General features: G+C 39.3%; 2 protein-coding genes across 2 annotated transcripts; both read right to left on the bottom strand.

The window, feature by feature from the left end:
* Positions 1-396: 396 nt before the first annotated feature.
* Positions 397-7,268, bottom strand: RGS13 (regulator of G protein signaling 13). The gene is made up of 4 exons (XM_066556097.1): positions 7,204-7,268; positions 4,573-4,634; positions 3,159-3,325; positions 397-519 (listed from the first exon to the last, which is right to left on the bottom strand). The coding sequence occupies exons 1-4, from the start codon at positions 7,266-7,268 to the stop codon at positions 397-399; spliced, it is 417 nt and encodes a 138-aa protein (XP_066412194.1).
* A 10,465-nt stretch (positions 7,269-17,733) lies between these two features.
* Positions 17,734-21,041, bottom strand: RGS1 (regulator of G protein signaling 1). Its single transcript, XM_066555695.1, has 5 exons — positions 20,938-21,041; positions 20,480-20,563; positions 19,782-19,843; positions 19,042-19,205; positions 17,734-18,381 (listed from the first exon to the last, which is right to left on the bottom strand). Exons 1-5 carry the CDS (start codon positions 21,039-21,041, stop codon positions 18,196-18,198), a joined length of 600 nt encoding a protein of 199 aa, XP_066411792.1. The 3' UTR covers positions 17,734-18,195.
* Between the last annotated feature and the right edge of the window lie 1,183 nt (positions 21,042-22,224).

Here is a 22,224-nt window from a genome sequence, read left to right as displayed (position 1 = left end):
CAGCAAATGCAGCAATGCAGATGATTTTTTTACTCCTGTAATGCACAGTCAAATAAACATTTATTTCCCAACAGCAAAATGCTTTTTAAAAAATATTTTTAGTTTTCCCTAAACCCCAGTTTTTAGAGTTTCATTGTGGGGCAAGGAAAACAAAACAAGGAGACTTCCTTGGGGATGGGGGAAGATAGTGCCTTGTGAATTCTAACATCAACAGAACAGTTTAATAATAGGATTCCTCTGCTGCCTGATTTCTCCTGTCTTCTTTAAACCTTAAACACTTGGGTGCTAGAAGAAACCCTTTTACATTTTCAACCATTCTCTTCAATTTCCCATTGAATTGTTGCCATTAGTTTGAAGACTGTGTTTGAGCTTTTGGTAGAACTGTGATTCAAGCAATCAGGGGTAGGAATCTCTTTCCATGTGCCTGTAGAATATTCTCTGTGCTTCATCAAAGCAGGACTGTGTTGGCTCTTGAACATTCCTCATAATTGCTTTCCTTGCAGGACTGTCAATGTTTGTCTGAAACAAAAGCAGGAAGGCCAGTTCAGTCCTGACTACTGTGGTTAGTGGAGGTCGAGAGCAGCGGTGGAGTCTGTGCTGCTGGGCCTGTATGCAGAATATAGCTCCAAATGTGAGGGAGTTTAGCAGGATGAGTTTGGTTTGCTCACTACTTCTAGGAAGAATAAGAGAACAGGGACAATTCAGACAGGAGTTGTCCTGTCAACATGGTTTGGATGGAGTGGCTGCACTGGAAGGAGCAGCTGAAAATTGCTGGTATCCAGCCCTGCTTTCCTCTGCTAAGAATTGTTCCTAGAGCTAGTTAGGTTTCAGAAAAAACCTGATGAGTCCAAGTGCCTGGAGGTACACAGTACCAGTGGGGGAAAGAAAAAAAAAAAGACTAAAAGCGTTATGACCTGAGATTAATTGCACTTATATATTGTTGAAGATTGCAATGCAAGAGGTTTTCAATTACCATCTGTATGGCAGTTGTCTTTTGTCAAGTGGGCAGTTTGCCTTCTCTCTCTCTTTGAGTGACCACATTCACATCTCCCTCGGGAGGGGACATCTGCTGATAACAGACTATTGAATATTACTGCATGACTGATAAGAACTAAAACATCCCATTGTGAGATGCTCCGCCCAGAGGGAGGAGCCAAGCATTGCTACCCGGATATAATCCAGAGGTTTTTGAGACACCGACACAGCTTTCTCCACTGGATTTCCCTGAGGAACAGCATCTGCCTCTTCTTCCACTGGATCTTCAGAGGAAGAATACACCTTTTCCTACAGGACCCTCTTGCTCCAACAGAACCACACCTGACACTTCAGGAGGACTGCAGACACATTTCCAATTGGATTGCTACCGACACCCCACAGGGTGTCAGGTTGGGTTCTCACTCTGTCAGTGTTGTTCTGGTGTACTGCATTGTTTATTTTATCCTTTTATTTTTTTCTTCCCTATTAAAGAACTGTTATTTCCTGCTCCCATATTTTTGCCGGAGAGCCCCTTAATTTAAAATTTATAGCAATTTGGAGGGGTGGGGAGGGTTTACATTCTCCACTTCAGGGGAGGCTCCTGCCTTCCTTAGCAGACTCCTGTCTTTCCAAACCAAGACATATATCAACCTTTTTTGGGAAAAGTTTTCGTTCCTTGAGTTTTCCTGCTGCAATTCATGGTCTGTAGCAAATAAATTGAAGCTCTGCAGGTGTGTAACAGCAGAAAGGTCTGGTGGTTAGCATAAACACCAGATAAAAGGAACCCTTTGAAAGTCCATCAGCTTATGATGAGTTCTATTGGTTGTGTTCAGCTTGACCTTGTCTGTTAGTGTGGAGAGGAGACCTCTAAAGATTCATGGGTTGAGATCTTCCTCCTCCAGGGGTGTCATTTGAGTGGCCCCTTTTTAAATGCTGCTTTAATTTGAATATAAACTGTGTTTCATATCCTCATGAGCATGTAGTTTTTAGAGTGGTACATAGTTTTTGTGTTAATAGTGAATATCAAGAATATGGGAAATTGTGCTGTCCTGAAGCTCTAGAAACCAGACAGCCAATAGAAAGATTCAAATACACACCATTTTAGAAAAAATTGCACAGCTTATTTATGACTGTCCTGATTTAAGCCCTTACATTTGATTAATGAATTTGGGGTTGGCAATATTGACATTTCTCTTTTGTAGATGCAACTGTATTGCTGAGTTCCCTATAGCTGCACGTGCTAAAAAAAATACTGAGAAAAAAGGACGAGAATGCCTTTTTACCACTTGGCACTTAAAACCAACAGAGGGAACTTTAAAATTTGCTCAAGATTTGGGTTAGAGGGAGTGGTTTAGTAATTTAAAGCAGCAACTGCTCTTAGCCAACATTTGGAAATCCAGCTGATTTGGGTTTGGCTTCTCCTCCAGTGCCAGCAGGGAGGCTGCATTTTGAGACTCTATAATAATTTCATTGTTACACATAAACCAGAAAATAATGTAGCATGATTTTTTAGTTATGTCAGCCTGCAGAGGCAGTGGCAGTAAAAGCCAATGTTCGCTTAGTTTTGCAAGGAGAGTAATAAGCAGGAATGTTTAAAGGTCATAGAGCATGTTTGGCTGAGCAGGAATGACTTTTTTCTTTAGCCGTTTGTCAGGGGAAAAAACCCAGATACTTTATGTACAAATTTGCTTTTTTCTTTAAAATAAAATAAAAAAAGAATAAAAAAAAAAGTAATGTGTCTTGGAATCTTTCTTTTCACCCATTTTGCAAAGGGGACAGCACTGGGTACAGTTTTTACTTTGCTCAGTTATATTTACTCTTGCAAAGACCAGACTGAGATATAGATAGATAGATATAGATATATGTAGCAATGGGATAATCCAAAATATAGTAAAGTGATATCAATGGCTTCTGGATCTGATGTTAAAAAAAGAAAAAAGAGATCCATTAATTTGGTTCTTAACTGAATTGTGCATTTTGCTTGTGTTCTTGGTGGATGTATTTGCCTGTAGGTGAGATGTAGATTCAAATACTAAAATTCTGTGTGGAAAAGAGTTTGAGGGGAGGATGGATACAAGTTTTCACTCTCTTTGGCGCAAGAGGAACTAGGCATTTCTTGTTGGTCTGCTGTGTGACACTTCAGGCATTTCTATGAAATAAAGAGCTCCTGATCTTGTAGTCACCTCTTTGGGAGCCTGGGGTTGGATGTAACTCATAAAGAGCTTCCTGGCCATGGAAATCCTTTTCCTCTGTGATTTTATCTTCTCATAAGCTTCACAGACAAGCCAGAATTCTATGTTTTCATCACTGTGTTCTGTCTTCAAGTAGGTCTTATAGATTATAGGCATATCTATAAATATTTCAGAAGCCAAATTTATACTGCCTGTCTACATGCATTATCTTTAGAGTGCTTTGGAGGTAATAGGGACACTTAAAAAGTAGTGCCTCGGCACTACACTTCAACCTTGTATTTTCCTGAACATGCAGGGCTCCCTAGTAAATCTAATCCCACAGTAAATCTAAGGTAGGCAAACACTTTGTCTACATTTCCTGAAGAGCTGCAAATCCACTGGGTTTAGAGTATCTGGCTTTTTATGCGAGTCCACCTTTCCATTTTTGGTGTCATAGAGCTTTTAAATTAATTAAAATTCAATGAGTAGTGTTTTTAAGTGCAGTGAAGGAGGCATTTTAAGAAGGACATCATTCTAATTACTGCTGGAAGCTCAAGGTGTTTTATTTAAAGCAAACTTTTTTGCTGGTGCAGCATTCTGGCCTTTCAAATTTCTGAAGATATTGAGCATAGCCTGTCATCTGGCAGAGGGGGTGATCACATGTGTGCCTGCTGCTCCTGCTGTCATTTTGTCTCTTTGAACAGTTTTCTGTTGAGGAGTTTCTCCCTGTGCTGTAACATACTAGGTTGTTTAAGATTTTAACAGCAAAATCTTTTAAGTTAAAAATGCTGTTAATCTTCTTGCTCTGTAATTTTTCTACAGTAAAATACTATAATGCCAGTCCTCAGGAGTAATTTTTAGAGGCTTTTGCTGTGACTTTTTCATCACTATTTTAAAAAATGTAATTCAGCAGTGATGTTCTGGACTGCTGCCCATACGAGAAATCTGGGAGAGCTCTGAGTCCCATATGAAGCAGAGGGAGATGGAGTGGGAAAGTTCAGAATTCCTGCTGCATCTACAGTTCTTCCCATCTCTGAATATTGGACCTGCCTTCCATGGCATTTCCCTGAATAGATATGCCATTATCTGGTCTCTTTGGTGTATGCAGGGTTTCTCAAGTGAACTTTGTCACTTTTCTGGTAATATAAGGTGCTACTCAGTATTCTAAGTGGGGATGTGGCAGACAAACCATGCTCTCATTATGTGTCTGTACAGAAATTACACGATTGCAGAAATGGCAAGTTTGGGAAAGCATTTGCAGCATGCTATGTTTATTTCCAGTGTGATGCGTGCTAGGCACGTCACAAAGTTGTTTTTCATTAGTTGTGTATAAGGCAGCATATAGTATGCAGCATGAGTTACTGATTTTGCTTTGTGGGAACTTTTCTCAGCAATCCATCTGGGACACAAACATGCAATTACTTACATTTGCTCATTACCAGATTTTCAAAAGAGTGGGACCACTGTAGCACTTCCTCCAAAGACACCCTTTAGAAAAAAGGAGGTCATTATTGCAGGGTTAGCCGTGGCTCAAAGTAAAAAAACCTAATAACCTTGTTGAAAATCTGTTCCCTAATTTAAATATGAGGTTTATGAATCTTACATTTTAAAAGGCTTTCTTGCATCTTCTAGTTCTTGTGCTTACTATGTTGAGACAAATATTTTTCTTGCTGTAACAAATGCAGTTCCATTTCAAGGTCCTCCATGTAATTCCTCTAGAGATGGCATTCACTTATTTAAACTGTGCTTAAGAGAAACACAAGAAAAGTACTGCCTTTCTAGACAGCAACTTCTTTGGAGACAGAAATCTTCATAGAATTCAGGAAATATTGATGTTTGTATTTAGTAGTCATGTCTTTGGGGACACAAGATCTTATTGTGGTGTTTCAAGGCCTTTAACATCAAAGTTGACTTATCATCTGAGAGCTGAATATAAGGTCCAAGCATAAGGTAAATATTGAAAGGTTAATGCAATCTTAGCTGGAAGAGACTTCCTTCTCTCACCAGTTGTTTACAATGCAGTATGACACATTATTACTAATCTGCACAGCCCTTGGAAGTGACTAGAGTCAGATTTTACTTTCACGTTTGCTATTAAACAGTAAGTTCATAAGCTTGTGGGAGTCTCATGCCTGATTCTGGGAAAGAGCATGGAAGTAGTGAGGTGAGAGACTAAACAATTTAAGGAAAAACAAATGTTTGAGGGCAGTATCTCCACTTGAGTGCATGTAGTTCCATTTACACCAACATATTTTCAAGCATTGAAGTTTTAGGACACCAATGCTGGTAACTTGGAAGAGATGCTTATACTTATGTTAGTAAAAGAAAGGACAGGGGATGTATTCCAGTGGGTGCTTTCCATTATGCCTCAGCCAAATTTGGAGTATGGTCCCTTCTCACTGAGTATTTGCTTTTCATGGCAGCTATAATTTTGTCAACAACTGTTTAGTATTACAGGGCTTTTTAAAATTTAAATCAAAATTTGCTTTGATATGAGTGCTGCATGATGCTTTATAGATTTCTGCTGCAGAACAGCCATTACCTGCTCTGTAGCTTTTTTAATTGGTAATGATTTATAGTTTATTTATAACTTGATACAATTCCCTCTTTCTCTGAAAAAGTACATGACTAGGTGATTATTTTCTCAGGCTTGTGTCAGTTTGACATAGTCAAAGAAATATAGAGTAAGAGAAATGCTACCACTATTGAACTGTGGTGTCAGTAACTCTCTAGTAACTCTTGCCACTAAAAGATTTTTTTTTTCATTCTTGTGAGCTATTAGCCTTCTCTCTGTAAAAACTCATAAAGCATGTGGTTATGGGGAGTGAGAATCTCTAGATCTTTGAATCATTTTTTTCTCCTTACAAACTACTTCTGAGTCATATTTGCTTTTCCTGATGCAGATAATTTTTCACCTGAGGCAGATAATTTTTCACCTGTCAGCAACAACATTTGTATACAATGAGTGACAATCTTGTCTGTCTCACTGAACATCATCAGGAGAGCCATCTTATTTCCATTTCTGATTATTTGTCTTTAGCATTAATCTGTGAAGCAGAAAAAACCCTGCCTGATGGAGCAGCTGACACAGAGGAAAACCTTTTTACCTTTTTACTTTCCTTTAACAATCAGGAAAATATGAAGGGCAGCAAGGGAATAGGTTATGATGATCTGTATTAATGCCCTTTTAGTAGCTGTTGCTCTGATAGTAAATGTCTTGCTGCTCTGATTTAATCTGCAATATGATTGGATTTGCTGAAGCACATCTATTACACTGAAAAAAAAACCAAAAAACCTCTCCAAAAATAACTAAGGCTTTGTAGCTGGGACTCAAAAACTGAAATTGTAGTGTCCTGTGGGAGCTATTTCTCACTTATCCTACACCCTCCACTGTGAGTGGCTCCCCACCCCACCATGGTGCAGAAATCCTCATCCAGTAGTTTAAAACACTGTTTGCATTTCTACTCCTGACTTCACCCAAATGGCAGTTTCAGGGGTTGTCAGGTGCTCCTTAGTATTGCCGTGGGGGATGTGTGTCAATAAATCAATTCTGTGTCTGATCTGATACCAGCAGAAGGCAGTTTGGATGGCAGCACTCCACCACCCCAATGGGACATGTCCCCCAAATTCCTGGCAGTGCTTGGCCCCCACAGAGCCTGGTGGCACCCAAGGACTTGCAGGAGCCACTTGGCCATGTCTCTTATGCTCTACATGAATATTGAGCCTTTGCCAACAGCCTGAATTCTTTTAAAAGATGGACCAAATATTTGGCTTTCTAATTCCTCCCAGGTCCAAATCTGGACTTAATCCGGAGGTGAGTTTGGGCTATGCCTATGTAACATTAAGGGAGTTCCTGGTGGGATATGCCAGTGTACATCCGTGTGCTGCTGAGGAAGGGGCTGCCAGAAGCTGCTTGGCTGGGGCAGCTGTGAAGGTGTTGCCCTCTTTTGCACGATCCTAAGCTTACAATGAAAATCTCCACTGTGAATTTTGAGGGGTTTGTTTCTCCTACTCAGCTGCGTGGACTGCAGAACATAAGATTCTTATCCTTACTTACTTAGAACTGATCCCATTTTCTTCTGGTCTGAATATCTTGCAAAGCCAGAAAGTATTTGGACTCATTCTCCTAAACATGGAAAATACGTGGGTTTTGAATCTGCTCTGCTGAGCTGTGGCTTTCTTAAATAAAAACTTATAAATTATACATATAGCAGTGCAATCAGTTCTAGCAGTATTCTTATTTTGTACATCTGATCTTTATCTGTGAGTCATTTCTGAAGCATTTGACAAAAATATATTTTGTAAGATGAGAACTTAAAAAAAAAAAAAAGGCAAAATACCAGGCCGTCCAGTGGATGTCTCTCGGGGAAAAATAGAAATGTTAATAATTTTCCTCTTTGCTTCTCCAATTATGAAAGGGAATTGAAGGTTGAGCCTGACCCAGAGGAGAATGAAACTAGAAGTCTTTTTTTTCCCTGAAAGCTCAGGGTGACCAGGATGAAAGATCAGAGCTCAATGTAAACTGGACAATGCTGAATAAATTGTTAAGTGTCTGAGATTAACATTGATATTTGTCCAACATGTACCTCAAGGTCAATAAAAGTCATATAAAACTTGCCTTTATATAGATATGATATCCATAAGAGAGGGTGTAGTTTATTAGGATGAGGCAGTTGTAAATGTTTGTCTAAAAAAGACAAAATAAAAAAATCTGTTGTGACATCGGGTATGTTTAGTGCTTCTCCTTTGGCTTTCAAGTAATGCCAAATGCTGAATTTACATTGGACTGTAAGTTTGTATAGGCCTGCCTGAAATCAAAATAGCCTTATTTATTTAAACTTGGAGTTTCTTTCAGATTTGGGGTTGACTGGCACATATTATAACTCTGACCAATTTTTTCCTTCCAAATGAAGCACACAGTAAAACATAGGACAAGGTTCTATCTCCCAGCTTTCTGAAACTGTGAAATACTTCCTTTGCCTTTAGTATTGTTTTCCTTGTTTCCCTGAGGTCTATATTCAGTTTTATATCAAATGAGGGTCTTGCCTAGTACATTTACTGCAGGGTATTGAAATGTCGTAACTTTGCCCAACTGCTACATTGCAACTCCTGCTCACATTATCTGCAGCCCTGTGGGACTACCAGTGGCTGCTGCCTGCTTCAGAATTATCTCAGCTATGTTCTCTGCTAGGTCTCCGTGACTTTTGAATTGTTCCACTAGAATTTACACATCTCACCCTCTGCCTAGAAGTAACTGTCTAAAACTACACAATATTCCATATTTAAGATGAAATTATGCATTAAATTCTGGTATATGGTTATTATTTATCACCTTATTTTAGGCTGTATTGTCGAATGCCCTCTATTTTGGGTGTTTCCACGTTGCAATCATTCATCTTCTATCCACTGAGATGTAAATGAAATGCAGCCTTTGTGGCTTTTTTGAAATCTGGAGAAATTAATGTAGGTTTCTTACTATACAGAGATTCTCAAGAAATATTAGATGAAGCAATATTAAGTAATCTAGTTCAGCTACTTTCTGAATTCAAAGGGACAATTATTAATTTTTTTCTCCAAGTGATGGCTGCATGAAGTGATTCTTGTGTAAGGAAATGCTCTTGTTCTGAGGAGCCATTTTAATTTGAGTTAGAAGCTTTAAACTTGTTGAGAACACACATTTTCCAAGCATACACATCCAGGGCTTTGTGGTTCTCTTCTTTTTTAGTCAGACTCATTCCCTAATAGACCAATGAACAGAGCATGCTGATTTTATCTTTGCCAGTGCTCATTTGGACCATCTTTCCACTGAGCCATAGTCTATGTTTCATTAGTCTGACACTGTGTTTTTGCTGACAATGGTCTTAACCCTAGAACAAGACAGGAGCAGTACAAAAGCTACGTGATACCCTGGAGCAGGGTGCTAGTTTTGGATCATTGAACTCCCACAAGTGCAGCCTGTTACCTGTCACAGTCCCTGCCATCTGTTGTAAATGGTAAATTACATCTTAACTACTCCTTACAGCTTTGCAGGGTTCACATAACTTGACTTGGATGGTGGAACTCTTCTCACCCAATATTTATGAAGCGTAGTGTCGTTTCTCTTTGCTTGTTCTAAGATACTATTGCAACAAGGCCACAAGTTCTTTAATGTGTAGGAGCTGTGTGTTACCTGCAGGACTTGTAATCAAACAAAAAGCCACGTGGCTACAACTCTTTTGCAGAAGGAATTGCCTGACTGATGAGAAATTATTCTAAGTGCTGGAGTTATTCATGTCTGTAAAAGATATAAGCAGTGCTGATCTGGAAATGACTGTTTAACTGTTTTTATATTTTATATTTGAGAAATATCAGGAAAACTGATGTGGTACATTAAAAAAAAAAATCTATTTGCCTTTTAAATTACAATGCACATTTTGATTTCTGAGCACCCTTGTTCTGTGCCAATGAGTCTGTAAACTACTAAATGCCACAGCTTTTAGTGTACAGCATAACTTTCATCAGAGAGTACTGCTATATAAAGGTTCTAACTGATTGCCCATGTAGAGTTCACACAGAATTCACAGAATCACTGAGTTGGAAGAGATCTTCAAGATCATCGAGTCCAACCCAGCCCCCGACATCTCAACTAAACCCTGGCACCCAGTGCCACATCCACACTGTTAAACACATCCAGAGATGCTGACTCCACCACCTCCCTGGGCAGGCCATTCCAGAACTTTAACTCCTTCCATGAAAAACTTTTTCCTAATATTGAACCTATATTGCCATTGATGCAGCTTTAGACTGTGTCCTCTGGTTCTGTCAGTGCTGCCTGGAGAAAGAGCCCAACCCCACCTGAGCACAGGCACCTTTCAGGAAGCTGTACAGAGTGGTAAAGTCACCTCTGAGTCTCCTTTGTCCAGGCTAAACAGCCCCTGCTCTCTCAGTCGTTCCTCACAGGGCTTGTGTTCCAAGCCCATCACCAGCCCTGCTGCCCTTCTCTGGACCTGCTCCAGCGTCTCAACGTCCTTCCTAAACTGAAGGGCCAGAACTGGACACAGCACTCCAGGTGCAGCCTCACCAGTTATTCAGATTATTTTGCACTTACTATTACACAGAATATTCACCTATATAGGGCTAAATCTGGGTATACATCAGAAACATTTCTAACATGAATGCCTTTGCTATGCTGAGAACTTTACATGCCAAGAGAAAAAACAGGTGTTCCCCCACCTATGCTACATTTTCCTGATAATATTTCAAAGTGCAAAATCTCATACTTAGGAAACAAGCCAAAAGAAGTTTCTGTTTGATTGAAAAGCTTCGTTTAGTAGTGGCATTTGCCAGGGTAGTTTTCCAAATTCCTTGACCTGCTTTTTTGTTTTGTTATTTTCTTAGTGTGCATGGTCTTAGTACCCACTCTCCGTATCTGTGCTGCTCCTAATAGTGCCTGACTCCTCTTTTATACATATCACAGGTAAACATTGGCTGTGGTTTCCATCAGAAAAAGCTCCTTTGGGCTCCTATGCTCCACTGATAGAAGAGCCTGTTTACAACGAAATTATCTTGACATCTCTACTGATCAGCTCTAATGGCATGAAGCTGTACTTTATTTAGTTCATTGAAATCTTGCATGGATTGTCCAAGTCCTGTGACCAATGTTTCCATTCTTTTATCAAAGTTCTTTTTATGAAATCTGCAGTCCATGTTGAAATGAGTCAAAGAGCATGAGTAGCCTTGCACTGAAACCAGCTTTCTTCTTACAGGGAGCATTATGACAGCACTTTGGAGTGCTCTGGAAGAACCTTTTTCTGCTCGGACCCATCAGTGTCAGACTTTTGTGTGCTCCTACCTGGCCAACCTGCTACTGCACAGCATCTAAGGAATGTTAAAACTTTTTAAACTTATGTGAGCTCCTCTGTCATTTTTCTTATAGCTGTTGCCCAGGTTCTGGCTTCATTTTCAGTTGGGGCACATCTATGTTTTGCTCACTCTTCTCTAGCCAAGTGTTTGAAAGGAGCTGTGCAGTGCAATAGCGCTGAAGTTGCTGTTTGTCAGTGGGAGACTGATGCTGACTGACAAGATTTACAGTGATGCTGGGGCTTTGAGAGTAAGCACTGGCTCAGCTGCTTGCTGCAAATTAGTCACAGCAGAGGATCTTTCTGTCCTTCCTGGGGTGGTTGTGACTTGGGATCTCTGGGAATTCTCCATTGCCTACAAGGCACAGAGTGACCCTGTTGGGAGAGGAAGGTTGGTCATGTCCCTGCTCCCTCTGACAGCCCAGCTCTGTGCTGTGATATCCTTCAATCTTATCTCTCTGCTCTAGACCATCTTTTTTTCCTCTTACAGAGCCTCCCAGGCAGAGCATGAACCATGTAGGATTGGAACTTAAACTGAGGAACTGAGGTTGAGCCTCCAACAATGCAGTACACTCATTTATTTTATTGCAGCTCACCCTACTGGTACACAGGCTTTGTGTATGAGATGTGCATACCTTTTCCCACAGCACTGGTTCTGCTGGGGAGGAAATGTGTGTGGTGTGCTCACCTCCAGCAGAACCTGGTGGCAGAGCAGGGCGGCATCACATGAGACCTTGGCCTGTCCTTAGGGAAGGGCAAATATCATTGCGGTCTATTTTCTATTGATTGCTATTTCATTAAATCTCATTCTATATTCATTGCAACTTTACACAGGATTTTGGAGTAGTTTGTTCCATTTCCCTAATGGGAATGGGCAGGAGCAAATTAACTTGAGCTGATTGTTCAAATAATCACAACAGTGAGATGTTTCAAGTTTGTTCCATGCCTCCTCATACTGCTAATGCTTCATATACAGGCAACTGTATACTAAAGTATCTGAGGGCCAGAACTTGACATGTTAAAATATGTCTATAAAGAATCTCATTTGTAGAACTCCTTAAATTTAAAATAAGAAAAAAGCACCTTATTAATAACTGTGACTCTGGAAAAGTTACAGAATGAAAATCCCAATTCTGTTAATAGTCTCTCATGATTTGTACCAGTATTTAACTATTTGATATAAATAGATTTGAAAAAACCTTACATGGGCTTATGCACATTCTTTTGCAAAAGCCTAATTATATCTTATTTTTTACTCTAAACTTTATTTGCATTAAAGGAAAGCTCATTTAAAATCTCATTTTAAAATGAACAATAATGAACTATTTAGGATTTTTTTCTATCTGCTGATGTTCAGGGGACCACATACAAGATTATATCTTTGTGAAGTTAAATTGTGCAGTGACTGAGAATCAGTAACCAATGACTTTGTGCTCAAACGTTTTCTTTTCTGTATTACAGGCATTAAAAAGTGCTGTGATACTGCTTAAATTGAAATAAACTCATCCTGGGGTTTTCTCCCTAAGTTTATTTTTTACTATTAAACTGAAGAAAATACTTCTGCAAACCTCTGGTGCCTTGTACAGAGGGTGTTATTTAGGTGCAGGATTTGTTGCAAATTTCATGTTTTGTTGTATCCTTGACCATGCTCTAAAGAAAAATTTGAAACTTAATGGGTTCAAAACCGATTTAGCAATGTGTTTCTCTGTCAGCTCTTGCCACAATGATCACTTATAGCTTGATACCCAGAAAGTTACCCATCTACTCCCTTTCCAGAATATTTGCAGCCCATAAGAGTGGAAAGTTTAGTTTTTAACCAGGTGTGCTGCTGCGCTGTAAAATTACACGATTTAACCTAAATCCCACCCTTCCTTGTATTGCATGCAAATTCCACTAGATGTCATCTGGTGCCACACTGAAGGAGAAGGTTTGAACCACCGTGTCCATCAGCTCGGCCTGGCCTTGGGGAGGGTGGGTGCGGGTGCAGGCTCTGGGCGGGGACACTGCAGTGACACCTTTACAAATGGTCCCTTCTAGCATGAAAGATTCCTGGTGAGACTCTGAGACCTGCAGGTAACTTCTGGTGGGGCCTTTTCCCTTTGGATTCCTTGTGCTTCCGGGTGTAGGGCACAGAACAGCCCTAGGATCATGAAGGGATGTGCTACACAGGAATCAATTATTGCTTAGTTTATTCAGTGGTTAAGCTGGATGTACTTTCCAGAAAGAAAATAAGGGAAATGGAGAAGTATCAAAACTGAGAAAATGCTTTCTTGCTATATATTTGAAAATAGCCTCATAAAAAGTTAGGTTATCTCTGCAACAAAGTTTTGCTCACAGGGATGCAGGGAACAGTGTTCACAGCTTCAGTCTTTACAGTAGGTCAAAACAACCAATAAGTTGTCTGCAGATATAGGGATGATTAAGTGATTTTTGTTTCTGGGTAGAAGTTGGCATTGCCTGCTAATAGTCACTGCCTGAGGAATTTGAATAATTTCTATATTCGTGGCTTTAGGTTTTATCAATAAGGCTGGACAAATCTGACACTGTGACCCATTTCTGTAAATTCTCTTAACCATTGTCCTGCTGAGTGAGAGCAGAGTGGAGTCTAGATAGCACTGCTGGAAACCTGACCTCAGTTGTTCCCTGTGACCTTTCTGTTCCTTTTTTTATTTCTAAAAACTGTCAAACTGTCATGTCATTGTGTGAGCCTGATGGTCTGTGGCTATCTCAGTAGGAGAGGAAATCATGCCATGAGAAGCTTGGACAGTTTTTACAGGAATTTTCACCCTACCCCTTCAGTCAGGCTTCTCGGAGGTGTGCTGTTGTTTGGCTACGAAGCATTGTGTGCCCTGAGACTTTGCATTCACACTTCCACCACAGCTGAGCAGTGAACAGGGCTTCTCACACCCCCTGCAGGTGTGTTCTCCTTTGGAAGATGCCAGTTCTTCATCTTGTCATAGTTCAGTGACAAGATTCATTACTGATTATTGTGTGGGCCAAGTCAGAATGTTTGTCCATGTTAGTCCAGGGCTTCCCTTTCCTCCAGATGTTTGCTCTAGTGCCTGCAGAGTTCCTGGCTGGACTTTGGGCTTTGTTTGAACACCCAGAGTGTGTCCACAGTTTCCTTTAGACTGGCATAAACAAGAAGCATGTTTCCAAACTCATGGCTGTTCAAATTCTGTTCAATATTTAGTCTCTCCTCTGTATCTAAAGCTGCCTTCTTGACAATCATGGTTGACAAACCAATTACCACAGTAAATACATTACAGACTTTTTCCATAGGTAGTACAGAAATCGTGGGTTACTGAGTTATTAGTGTTATGCAGAGTCTTGTTTTATTTTTAAAGTTAGCCCTCTAATAGCAGAAGCCTTCTGGCCACAGTGACTTGAAAAAAACCCCAAACCTGTTGTGACTCCAGTGATGACGAGTTTGTAGGGAGTTGCTGCTGACACTTTAGTACTTTGGCTGTGTCACAGACATGAAGAGAAGCATTGCTAATCTGCTCTGTTTCTTTCTCTCTCTGAGCACAAGACTAGAGCTGTCCTGAAAGGTTTACATTTCTGCATTTCATGCTCTACTCAAGGTATTTTTAATTTCATTAGTGAAAGGAACCATGTTACTTTCACAGGGCAGGTCACTGAAGTGGTTTAGAGAAGTGCTCTAAGGCAGTGTGGTGCTTAGGCTGTGTGGTGCTTGAAGAAATTGAAGGGAAGTGCTCAGCAAAATGTAAATGTTGATCATCTTTGGGGTCTTTCAAGAGGGTAATTTCTGGGGATGTTTTGAGAAATGAGGAGGAATGAGTTTATTTTCAAAATAGACACACTGGTTCTTGATTGATTTAAATCCCCTTAATGATTAAAACCTTTGAGGCTTTATCTACCCAAGAAAAGCCAGGAGATAAATTTAAGTCCCCTCTGACTTTGTTTCTGAGCATCCAAGGCAATTTTTAATCATCCAATTTATATTAAGCAAGAACTTGTTTTTTGATTTCTGCCTCTGTTTAATGACTAATGATTTAATTTCAAAAAGCTTCATCTGTAGACATTACACACTGTGATACAACAAACTCATTTCTATGAAAGGAAGATGAGAGCATCTAATTTTGTCATGCTCTACTATCTATTTTTTCTTTTCAAACTCATTTCACAACCATAAAGAAGGAGACATGTGAAAAGCCTGTTGCTTCAGTGTGGGCAGGGATGGGTGGCACTGAGGAGTCTGTGGTGGTGAATTTGAACTGTTCATCATGATCTCAGCTTTAATTTCCTTCCTGTTTCACTGTTCATAATAATGCAATGTTTCCATGGGTGGCCTGTTCAATATATGGGAGAGATTTATACTATGCCATACCATATTTTTATTTAGGATAATATTAAAAATATCTGTTTTGGGTAATTAGGTCTTCCTAATAGGAGAGTTCAAAGCTAGTCTGCTAAATACACATTCAGGGTCTGCTGGACTCTTGAGTCCTTCCATAAAGAAAATTGAAACAGAGAGGAGTTAATTCACTTCAAACATGTACCTGAATATGGCACAGTGATTGATTTTTCCACTGGAACACTAACAAACAATGAAAATGTTTTTTCAGGAGTAAGACAGAACACCTAAGGAAAAGTCTGAGTCAATACTGTTAAATCTTAAAGCTTTCCATGTACTTCATCCTGTTTTCCTGCACTGCTCTGTAGCTGATGGCTTACCTGATTCAACCATTTTTTTTAGAGACAGTGAACAGAACAGCAGATTTCCATTCTCTCATGGTATATCGTTTCCAAAGAGGGAAAGTGAAATCCAGTTTAAGAAAAAGGCCCAACCCACAGCTGTGAAAACAATTTGTGATGCTGGGGCTGTTTCTGAGCATGAGTGGACGGACGTGAGTGCACCCACCTTGTACATGAGCCAAGGTGACAGAAAGCATCTGTGTGTTCTAAGTCATCCACATCCCTCAGACCTTGTTAAAACAACCACTTTGGACAGGCCTGCTATAGAAACAGACATATAATTCTGGGCTTCCAGCATCCTAGAGCCAGGCCTGAATTTCTGCTGTTACTTGTTTGGTGAAATGTGGTGATGTTGTATGGGATGCTCAAGTGGGCTGGAATATCTCTAGAGTTAACAATCTGGGCAACTGATTTTTGCTGTTGCTATTAGGTTTGTATTGCAAATAAGGTGAGAGACTTGAAAATAGGCAAAGTTATTGGGTTGTGCAGAGTGAAATAGTTTCTTTTTGAAGAAGAAATAAATCTTTTTGCTCTCTCACGCTTCCAGATTATGAAGTAGGGACAGATGCTTGTGGAAGAAAGTCAGAAGTCCGTTCTTCCCTCCTCAGAAACTCTGGTCTATCCTGACTGTGTAATACATGTTGGTGCAATTGCTATGACAGTCTCCTCTCCTACCAACAAGCCATTCAAAAATAATTAAAAACCCTAACTATCCATGCTATGAAATATTATTTTAGCCAGAAATTTCATATGGGTGTTTGGCTAAATCATAGCAAAACTATGAAACCACAGAGGGGAGCAAAGGAAGATCAGGGCCATAATAATTTGAGGGATTTACAGTCAAAAGAATAATGTTACTTGAATGCAGTGTCTGTTTGGAGGGTAGCTGATATTTCAAAGGTCTCTTTTATCTTCTATGAGCTTGAAGTTCTGCAAACAGAGGCATTTGGTCCATGTAAACTGTGTTAGAGTAAACATGGTGATGCACCTTGTGTGGGAGGCACTGTTGTTATTCCTACTTCACATCAATTAGATTTATTCCTAGTGATCCTGGAAAATTAAATAATTTAAGAGTGCCAACTGGAGTCTGGTTTACATTATTACAGGAGCATCCAGATGTTGCAGTCAGACTCTCAGGAACACGTTACTTAAAAATAGTACTGTGAGTCTGGGGTCTTTTCTTCTGTATTTATAAGCTTTGAAAGGAAGATGTCATTTCCAATGGCTTCCAGCTACTACAGTAGGTGATAGTGGGGGTTGATGCTTTTCTATGTTCCTTCCAGCTGTTTTGCATCTGACACAGATTTTGGTTCTCCCCTAGAGGTCCAAAGTCCCCAGGGGGTGGCAATAAGAACATGGTCTGTTCTGGCCAGGAGGTGATGTCTCTGAATTTATAGCTTCTCCCTTTGGTACAGAACAGAGTGGAGCTCACAAAGCTCATGTTATTCTGGAAAAATGGAGAATTTGCATGGGTGAGATAAAATCTTGTGTTGCCAACCGTGTGATACCAGTGTCTCATGATGGGAACTCATAAAACCAAGACATTCTTTGACTTATTTTCATTATAAGCTCCAATGTCACAATGGTCCCAGCACTAGAGTTTTGGGAGTGCTGTTGCTCTTAGTTACATATTTCAACCATAATCACGACTTTTCTTTTTTGGGAGTTGTGAGGATGGATCTGTGTAAGTCAGTATCAGCTGCAGAGAGAAGTGGTGAAGGTAAAATTAGTATTTGAATATGGACATGAGAAGTAGTAATACAGTGAGACTGAAAGGAATTGTGTGTTTCGATATGTCAGTAACTACAATGGAAAAATCACTTCAAATAAGATGTAAAACCACTATAAATATTTATTTTAACTGTATTTTAACAAAGAGTTACTTATTATTTTTCAATAAATAAAACAGCAAAGATGCTACATACCCGCCTGTTGAATACCAACTTAATAAAAATAAAGCTTATACAAAACTTATATAATTTAAACCATATAGATTTTAAAACATGTCAATTTAGAATATATTTGCATAGTACAACAGCATTGTGGAACTCACACCTATTAACACTTCACAGATTTTTAAAAGAGATGTCATTGTCTTGGCATTTTCTTGTTATGCCAAAAATTGTCAGTCATCCTAGTTTTTCTTCTGAACTTAATAATCTTTTCCCAATGCTCAGCTCGGAGGTCTTGCACTTTCTAACAATCAGCAGTTCTTTGGGATCTAAGACACGGTTCAATGTTCATAGTGCAGGTCAAACCTTGGTTTCCACATCCTGCCTTGACTCCGTGGCGTGTAGGAGGAGGGGATTTTCTCCCTGTGCTGCTCTTACCCTTATAACAACCTCACCAGCTTTAATCCTGCATCCTGTTGTCTGTGGAGCTGTTTGCATCTCGCAAGACAGGGATTTTCCTTGGCAAGATCCAAGCACTGTGGAGGATCTCTTCACAGGATATTTGACAGAGTCTACTTGGCTCTTGATGCCTCAGATACTTTATTTTGAAGTGTTGGTTTGCAGCTGGTTCAAAAGATTCAGGTAGGATTTGGATTTTAAAAATCTGGGATACGAATCTCTTTCCATAAGGATATATACTGTTTTCTGGGCTTCATCAAAACTTGTGTGAGTTGGGTCTTGAGCCTTTTTGGCTGTTGCTTCCCTCATCTGATAGTCAATATTGATCTGGAATATAAAAAAAAATGTGGTTTAAAACCTAACTTTGAATGTAGTCTCTTTTCTGTATCTCTTTGTCAATACATGCATTTGCAGCCTTAGAATTCTATGACAGCTCATTGTCAGAATAATTGCAAATTGGGGGAAATCAAATATCTGTATCCCAGTTAGGCACAAAAGTTGTTGCTCACTATAGAAATGTAGTTTGTTCTGGAGTCAGAATTAATACAACTCAACTTTCAGGAACAACCTCCAGTTAATAAAAGAAATCCTGTGTTGAATGTCTCCAGTTCAGATGTGATCAACATACAGAACTTTAATTTTTCCTGAAGGTCAGCATATTTTGAAAGACAAGAACTATTCTGTGGTGCTTCCACTCACAAACACAAAGAATCTCCAAATACCATCAGCAACTCAAGCTGGGCTGGCTCAATGAAGAGCATCATGTGCTGAGGCCTTTGCTGAGCTCTGCTGGGGGCTCTCCCAGCACTGGCCTGCTGCCTGTGACTGTGTGTGAGGTTTGAGAATGTTACACTGCAAGTAGCTGTGATTCAAGAAGGGACCTGAAAGTGTGTCTGTGTCTTCTAATGCCACTGAGTGAGTGTGTGAGCATCTCGATGGAGCTATACTTCTCCCTTCCAATTCTGCACAGGCTGGCTTTATACATACCTGCTTAATGGCATCTGACTGAACAAACTCCTCGTAAATCCTCTCTGCTTTGCCATGTAAGTGATCAGACTTGGTTTTCTTGTAATCCTCACAAGCCAACCAGAACTCGATGTTTTCCTCACTGAACTCTGATTTCAGGAATTCCCGAAAGACACCTTGGCCACCTAAAGCCAACACAAATAATGAATCATTTACTGTATGACACTTGTGACCAGGGAGGAGAAAATAAATAGCAGGATTTGTATTGAAATCTGATGAAAAATCTTGCCAAAATACATTGATCTTCTCTTCTTCAACATACAACTGACATTCTAATATTAAGGCTGTTGGGAGTCTTCATAATTATGTTCAGTGTTTTTAGATCTAGACTCTGGGTCCTGATCCTATAACAATGGATTGTAGTCCTTCCTAAATGAATTGTCTTAGGGTATAAGTGGAGAGAAAATTCCAGATTAAACTGATTGTCCTAAATTGATTAAACTGATTATCCAAGGATTGAAGACTGATCAAAATGAGCTATTTGGGGGTTAATAGCTATACTGAAAATGGAAAAAGACCCCAAAACCCAACTTGGAAGCCAAGCTGTAGCAGTGTCCAAGTTACACTAGAGTTGCAAAAAACTAAATGTACCTGCCCATTGTCTGACTCTATACAATGCTACAGCTTTGCCTGTTTGGTGAGATTAGAAAAAACTTTGTCCTTAGAGTAAGAACCAAGTCATACTGAGGTAACAGACTTACTTTGGCTGGCCAAGAGCTTTTCCAAAGACTGTGACCACTGAATAACTTCCTCTGCAGAAAGCCTAAGGTGACAAGAAAAAGAAAAGGCTTTAGGGAAGAAACCATGGGATTTTGTTTTTATGTCGGAAGGAGTCAAAGTTTATAATTTATTATCCAGGTATTATATTCCAGGTATTTTACTAAATTTATGTCTTTGTCATAATCTGAGATCCTGGAGACAGGCCATGTCAAGAAAAATAATCAGAGATGGAAAAAATATGGAACTATGATGTTATCTTGAATTCTATTCCCAGGAAAATTGTCTTTCACTGTAACAATGATAAAATTATTTTGTACGTATACTTCTGTTTCCATATTTTTGCAATAAGAATGGTAATACCCCTACTCCTCATTTAAGTGAGCAGCATTTTTTCTTGTAAAACTTTAGAGAACAGTTACAATGTCCCTCTGATAAAAATGGATTTAAGTGAAGCGTCTGCTCCCTCACTGTTTGATGCAAGCAGATCAAATCACTAATTAAAAATCCTTAACTCCATGAGTAGTTTCTAATTACTAATGTTCACCTCTCTTGTATTTTGGAAATTCTAGATGCTTTTACAATATTTGTTGTTCTAGAAGTAGTTTAGAAATGAAGTAATTTACTATGCACTAATTTAGCTATGATTGTATTTTATAACTCAGTGGGTTTCTGTACTTACATGACATTTCTAGAGCTGGAAGTCTTGATCCCCGATTCAATATGTGGCACCATGCACTTCAAATAACTTTTGAGATCTGCACCACTGAAACAATGAACAGACATTTTTTAATCCATTAGAATTGCAGTAGCACTTAACTTCTATTTAAATTTTCTTCAAACTTTCAGAGAGAGCTCCATTCTATGACTGAAGTCTGGGAAGTTACATATCCAAGTAATAAAAAAAAAAAAGACAGAGGGCCCGAATTGTATCTAAATTCTGTTTTGGATTACTTAAAGTAATCAATTAATTGGTATGCCTCCGCTCAAGCTTTTTAAAATGATGTTGCAGTCCTGGGCTTTTAGCAGGTTTTGATCATTTAGCCTGAACCACAGCGCTAATTCTTAATCTCCAAAATTGGTAGATTGTTATTTGCACGTCTAATACATTAAGTTTTATACTAAGCTGTATATACTTACAAAGCCTTTTGCTTCTTTTTATGGACTTTGCCTTTTGCAAGCTTGCAATCTTCTTTTCCATTTAATTCAGTCATGTTGTTTTGGAAGAAAAAGAATCCAGGCATTTTCCTTGGCTCTAACGTGAAGCACCTCTGGCCATGAGGATCCTCCAGCCCCAAGTGACAGCTCCCTGCCTCTGCTGCTGCCTTTTATTGACGCAGGCAGCCCTGGGAGCTGGGGTGAGCAGAGCTGTTTATCATGTATCTTCATCACAAACTCTGGAAGTTCCCCTTTCAGTGCTCAGTGACGTGAGTCTTTTTGAGAAAAAAAACAGACAGCAGTGTCTCGTGGTTGAGGTTATACCAGATGAGGCTGAATTGCTTTGGGATTGTTATGTGTCACTGTGTATCTCTGTTACCAAAAAAAAAAAACCACCAACAAAGCCCTCTAGAACTTTGAATTCTTGTCCCTTTCTGATGGGACTTGCAAGTCAGAAGTATTTTTTGGTTTGATCAACAGAACTTGCAAATACTACAGTTTTTTCTTGACAAAATTCACTTGTTGCATGCCTGTGCCCTGCAATTTCATACTTGTCAGTTGGTTAGGTGGGCTCAGCAGAAGACAAGGGGAAGGTACTTTAACATACCCCAGTAATAAAGTTCTATATGCAACAACCTATTTGCAAGTCCCCTGTTGCTCTTCAGACTAGAACATTACCTTAGACAGGTTTGGTTGGACAAGATGTGTGAAAATATTTCAATGTGATTTTCTCAGGAAGGGGTTTTGAAGCAGCAAGAACTTATTTAATTTGGTTTAATTTTTGCAAGTCAGGTTCTAAGGAAGCACAATGCCATATTTCAGGAATATGTCCCTAATTTTAAGTGACTTGGTATGTATAAATATTAATTAGGTTAGAGCTATGTTGTAAACACAGTGTGAATATTACAAGCTGTTTGAGGGAGGTGTGAGTTGTTTGTACATACTTAAGCTCCACTGCATAAAAGCAGCCATGGATATAAAGACAAAGAATTAAGCATAACTCTCTATCTGTCCAGGATGGTTATTTAGACGTTGAAATACTTAATATGGCCCCTGAGCATCTCAATTTCTGGTAGCTTGCTTGGGTTCTTTTTTTCTGTGATGTTTCAAATTTTTTTTTCCTTTTTGGTGTTTTTTTTTTAATTGTTGGTTTTTGTTTGTTTTTTTTTTTTTTTTACTAAATAACATGGGCAACTTCGATTACTTATGAATAGCTCGTGAATGATGTGTGCAGGGCTGCATATGACGGTGATAACTGCTGACACATCT

This window comes from Molothrus aeneus, chromosome 9 (genome assembly GCF_037042795.1).
Source record: "Molothrus aeneus isolate 106 chromosome 9, BPBGC_Maene_1.0, whole genome shotgun sequence".
Taxonomy (NCBI): Eukaryota; Metazoa; Chordata; class Aves; order Passeriformes; family Icteridae; genus Molothrus; species Molothrus aeneus.
This window is presented reverse-complemented; position numbering and strand designations above follow the sequence as displayed.

Excerpts from the sequence above, each read along its gene's own strand:
- RGS1 (XM_066555695.1), bottom strand. The coding sequence starts at position 21,041 with ATGCCTGGATTCTTTTTCTTCCAAAACAACATGACTGAATTAAATGGA. Across the intron at positions 20,564-20,937 it reads AAAAAGAAGCAAAAGGCTTT|TGGTGCAGATCTCAAAAGTT; the intron begins GTAAGTATATAC and ends TCATTGTTTCAG. Across the intron at positions 18,382-19,041 it reads AGTCAGATGCCATTAAGCAG|ATCAATATTGACTATCAGAT; the intron begins GTATGTATAAAG and ends TTTATATTCCAG.
- RGS13 (XM_066556097.1), bottom strand. The coding sequence starts at position 7,268 with ATGAGTCCAAATACTTTCTGGCTTTGCAAGATATTCAGACCAGAAGAA. Across the intron at positions 3,326-4,572 it reads AAATCTGGTAATGAGCAAAT|ATATGCCTATAATCTATAAG; the intron begins GTAAGTAATTGC and ends AAATATTTATAG. Across the intron at positions 520-3,158 it reads AACCCCAGGCTCCCAAAGAG|ACAAACATTGACAGTCCTGC; the intron begins GTGACTACAAGA and ends CTTTTGTTTCAG.